The sequence below is a fragment of the Vigna angularis genome, chromosome 1, assembly GCF_016808095.1.
Source record: "Vigna angularis cultivar LongXiaoDou No.4 chromosome 1, ASM1680809v1, whole genome shotgun sequence".
NCBI classification, from domain to species: Eukaryota; Viridiplantae; Streptophyta; class Magnoliopsida; order Fabales; family Fabaceae; genus Vigna; species Vigna angularis.
Window position 1 is genome coordinate 19198475 of NC_068970.1, and position 5060 is coordinate 19203534.

At 35.9% G+C, this 5060-nt stretch overlaps 1 protein-coding gene across 2 annotated transcripts; it reads right to left on the minus strand.

Moving 5' to 3' along the window:
* Positions 1–1545: 1545 nt before the first annotated feature.
* LOC108322095 (cyclin-dependent kinase inhibitor 7) lies at positions 1546–4849 on the minus strand. Of its 2 annotated transcripts, XR_008248336.1 has the most exons (5): positions 4140–4849; positions 3949–4004; positions 3462–3662; positions 3225–3368; positions 1546–1847 (listed from the first exon to the last, which is right to left on the minus strand). XR_008248336.1 is itself a non-coding variant. In XM_017554072.2 (4 exons), the coding sequence occupies exons 1-4, from the start codon at positions 4392–4394 to the stop codon at positions 3299–3301; spliced, it is 582 nt and encodes a 193-aa protein (XP_017409561.1). In that variant the 5' UTR covers positions 4395–4849; the 3' UTR covers positions 2372–3298. The 2 variants fall into 2 exon arrangements, 1 of the variants encoding a protein (XP_017409561.1); XM_017554072.2 differs by lacking the exon at positions 1546–1847 and having other exon boundaries at positions 2372–3368.
* Between the last annotated feature and the right edge of the window lie 211 nt (positions 4850–5060).

Below are 5060 nucleotides of genomic sequence, written 5' to 3' on the forward strand. Positions count from 1 at the left end.
GGGAGGACATATAATGACATCACTTTAATATATATGGTTGCTAGTTAAACATAGGATGACAATGTTTTTATGGTAGGAGCTTTAGGATTTGTGGGATTGATCTGAGATCATTTATCATTGTAGGTATGTAGTTTATTAGGAGTTGTTGGAAAAGTTTTGAAATAGAAAATGAAGTATAAGATGAGGAGGAAGTAATAAATTTGTAACGATTATTTAATAAATATTCAATATTTGATTCTTTTCAATAATTGTTTTTTTCTTAATTTTTTATAAAATTTATTAAAAATTAATAAAAAATATTAAAACAATTTTTTAAAATTATTTTTTTAAAATAAATAAATAAATTTATGGACAATTTTGATACGAGAACAAAGATAATCTTTCAAGTTTCATTAATTCAATGAAATCAATCACATGTAAAATAATTCATACAAAAGTAAATTGGGATTCAAACATGTTTTCATATTTGTTTTTTTCTCTTTTATTTAAAAACGTCTATTCAAGCATAATCTTATTGGAAGACGTTCTTTTAACAATTTTTGATAATTTTTTTGTAATAATTTATGTAATAGCTTGTGATTGATTTATTTTAAATATATGAACCAATAGTGACACATAATCTATTATAAAAAAATTGTTAAAAAAAATGTTAAAATATCGATTCTTTTCTTTTTTTATTTTTTTTTATTTTTTCTTTCATGGGAAGTTGTGGTTGTATGCATGAGTTAGTTTTTCTTTATTATTTTTATTGCTACCTGAATTACCTGCATGAAGTGGTCAAAGCCTTACGTGTCTTAAAGAAACGGAACAAGCATATGAAGGGAGCTTCTTCGTTGGAGTGAAAGGAGGGTGGGTTGCGGTGAGTGATTGACACAAGGGCTACCTCATCCTCCTTAGAAGATCCACTTCTTTTCAAAACGTGAGGGAGAAATGTATGCTAATAGGTATTTGCTCCACTTCCTTGCCTCTCGTCGTTTTCATAAATGGGGCTTGAAATGTAGAAAAGCTGTTCTCCTACACGTCAAGGTTTATCGTCATGTGAAAAATTTCTATGGTACTATGCAGAAGTGGGGTTGGAGATTTGATTCTGAAGGTGCTATGAATGAGAAGGATGGAGGTAAAATGAAGTCTTACTTAAATGCATGACTTCTCTCTAAAATAATAATGTCGAAATCGTATTGAAAGAGTGGGACCTCTTTAATCTTTAGTAAAAAGTCACCCTTTCAGTGAAAAAAACTTATTTGAGACCCCTATCAAAGTCAATAAATTATCTATTCTAATTTCTTCAAAGTAATTATTTCATTCTTTCTTGCATATTGTATTTTGAAAATCGTAATAAGTAAATTTATCGAGCTAACTTCAATGATGGTGGTGGGGTCCATTTGGAATAGTGTAAGGAGCAGAAAGGGATCTATTTAAAACCAGGTATATATTCTGGGGGAGCCATGAGCACCAGCGGTGGGAGAGCAGAGTAACAGAACCTAGGGAAAACTGGAAAGGAAAGAAAATAAGGGAAAGACGGAAATTTAAATTGTTTTAAAGAATATCCTCTTTTATATGGAGTAGAATATCCTAGTTTTGGAGATCATGAAATTCGACATCTCACTCGAATTATGCCGCAGGATAATAAGTTTTATGCAATGCAATGATTATTGAATAACGTAAAGCTGGAATTGCTCAGGCATATTGTTTCCTGCTTCTGGGTGTGATAAAGTACCCCTTCGTCTCTGCCTTCACGACCCATTCCACATCATGAAATTCACGCGCAGCAGGGAATCTCAACCCATGTGCTGCGTTAACCCACTCCCGCTAGCTAGTACGGAACAAACGCCTTCTTTCTCTCCACGCTACGTAGCACCACAATTTTAAATATAAAAAAAATAAGAGAAGTTTCACTCGTACAGTTTACTAAAATAAAGAAATTATTTTGTTGAGCCAATTTAAATTTTCATTTAATAATGATAACAGAGCTAGAAAGAAAATCATAGAATGCTTTAAATATATATTACTAGCATTTTCAAAGAAAGAATGCTATTTACTCACCAATTTAAGGATAGATATAAATTACTGAGTAAAGTTATACATTATTGACCAGAAAAGGACGACCGAAATAATTAGGTAACTCGCCACTGGTCATTTATTCATTCCCATTCAATGGCCCTAACTCGCTGAGACATAACTATCTGTTATGCTATGGGGCAGAAGCAGGACCACCTTCGCACCTTATGATCCTTTTCCAGCCGGTGAATAATACAAATGGATTTCAAAAAATTAACTGTTTCGGATTTTGATTTTACCCAACAACAGGCAGTACTATCTGATGTACGTAATGTATTTAAATATGTAAGAAGCGAGAAAGAGGTAAGTGTAGTAGAAATAACAATGCTCTAGTTTTACTCTGTAGTCTGTACCAATTTTGTTGTACTTGAGAAAGTGGAATGAATTTGGTTCCAAAACTGGAAGACTTTTCTCACATGGGGTAAAGGTAAATAAGATCACCTGTCCGTCCAATCCCCTCTACATTTCTGTAACTGTAACTCACGCCCATTTCCTCCTATAATTAGACAAACAATCACGTCCTCCTCCAACATTTCACCATGCTTGATAATATTCTTCACTGTGTTATTTTGTTCCCTTTTGATTTAATATAATATTTTATATGGAACGGAAAAGACCTCGCCATCCACGCAGAAACAGCACCCAAGTTATCGCAGAAAGTTTCGGGACAAAAGGCAAAGTTTTTCCATTGTTTAAAAAAGGGAAAAGACAAATCAGCACTAAAAATACAAATCAATGAAATGACAAGACAGATAAAGACGGGTTAAATTTTCGTCTTGGAAAGGGGAAAAAGAAGAAGAAGGAAAGAAAAGATAAAGAAAAAAAGAGAAGATAACATAACAGTCACTGACTTTGCTGTACCCTTCAAAGTTAAAACCAGAGAAACAGACACGAATTTTAGGGGGAAGCACAAAGAAAGAAAATTGAGGCTACAATTTTGTTATAGCCTTATAGGAACCATTTGCGCTACAGTCCTCACCAACGGAATTTACAGAATTCCGCACAGAACTAGCTTCTCCGTATCTATAACCCGTACACAAATAACAATCGGGGGATAAATAACCCTTCACCTTAACCATGGAGGAAAACTAAACATAACTGTACACCAAACAAAAGCGTACTCCTACCGTGGAAGACAGAAAACAAAAGTAATTAAAATCAAGTACCTCAAGTAAATTAATGTGAGAATAATGTCAGCAAGTAGTGTTTCACATTTTTCTTTCTTCAAGGTTGGTCACTTTTATGGCTTCAATTTCACCCACTCGTATCGTCCTTCCAAGGGCATGTCCTTCACAATATCATAATTATACCTGCAGATTCACAAGAATATAATACACACACATCAGTATATCACAGTTTTTACTGTTCGCATTTGAAATGAAAATGTGTTACTATTCGTTTACTTTTCTGAGAAGCGTTTCTGAATGTCTTTCTCAGCGGCGGCGAAGAATTCTTCGAGCTCTGACTCCGTTGGCATTTTCTGCGGCGCTGGTGGAACGCAACATCGAGACTTGGTTTTGGTCTGCATCGTTGGCTTCTTCTCCGCTGAATCCACCTCCTGCGAATTCGTAATTCGAAGGTCACTCGAGAGACTCATCTCCCTCCTGTGCAGACACAATGTTGAGTGTTTCCGTTAATTTTCGGAATGTATGACGTGTATATATGTATAAGCGCATTATTGATACATGCACGTCAGAGAGTTAAGGAATTAGATTTTTGAACGGAAGAAATAATCATGATGACTTACACATACGATACGATGCACTAACACCTTTAATTATTTGAATTCAAACTAACGGAATCATTAAAGATTTGAAACGATTGAAGTCACTTTTCTTTTTTGAATTTAAAATTATCAATAACAATTTAAAGCTTAATTTAATTCGAGACCTCATTTGTTGTTCACCGCAGTTGCACGTCGACGTTTCAACTTGAGCGTTCTCTACCTGAAAAAAATGCGTTACGATACACATTACACATTTATGAGAAGCACTTAATGAGAGACAAAACGCAAGTTCAATTAAATCGCTGCGCCGACATTAATTTTAGGTGATTCATTGATAATAATTAACAATAATCACCTCCAGATCTGAGAATTTGATGATTCGGTTTTCGTCGAATGATCCGTTGCTGGAGCAACACGACGCCGGAGATTCACCGGAACAGCGCTCCTCCGACTCCGGCGACGTTGTATTACTCTTGAGTTGAACGCAGGAGGACGGTGAGATGTTGTTGCTGTTTTTGTTAATGGCGATTTTCCTTCTCTTCGGTGAAGTCGCAGAAGCTCCAACGCCCAATGCAGTTCGAGCTCGTGTCTTCAGCTGAGCCATATCCATGATTATGCTGTAATCTCAATTCAGTGTTGAGTGTGTGTGTGTGTGTTAGAGAGAGAGAGAGAGAGAGAGAGAGAGAGAGAGAGAGAGAGAGAGAGAGAGAGAGAGAGAGAGAGAGGGATGTATTGTGTAGTGTTTTGGTGCGACGAGGAAACTGTTACAAGAGGGGAGAAGGTTGAGGCGTTGAGGGGTTTGATAGCGGTGCGAGGCGGTGATCACAGGCACCGGAGGGACGGCGAATGGAGGAGTGACACGCCGAGGGAGTTCTCGGTGGATGGTGTCGGAAACGGAAATTGATGATGCGGTTGGGAGGGGAATGAGTAAACGAGAATCATGAGGTTAGGAATGAAGAATCATATAAAGATTGTTTCGGGTTGGCTGAGTCTGAGAATTCGGTTTCGCGAGTGAAGATTGGAGAGAGAACCGGTCTCGAGCAAAATAATTGTGTTCCGAGCAAATTACACTTATAGCCTTTTCTTTGTTAACATTTATTTGGTTGTTAGTTTCTCCATTCACATTCTTCTTCTTTTTCTTTTTTAGCATAACATACAGCTATTCTCTCACAATATTTTATATATTTCTTTTATTTTTAGTTGTTCTCTTATAATTACTATTTATATTTTTTTTTCTATTATTAAAGGCAAAGAAACAAACAACAAAGGGATCAAT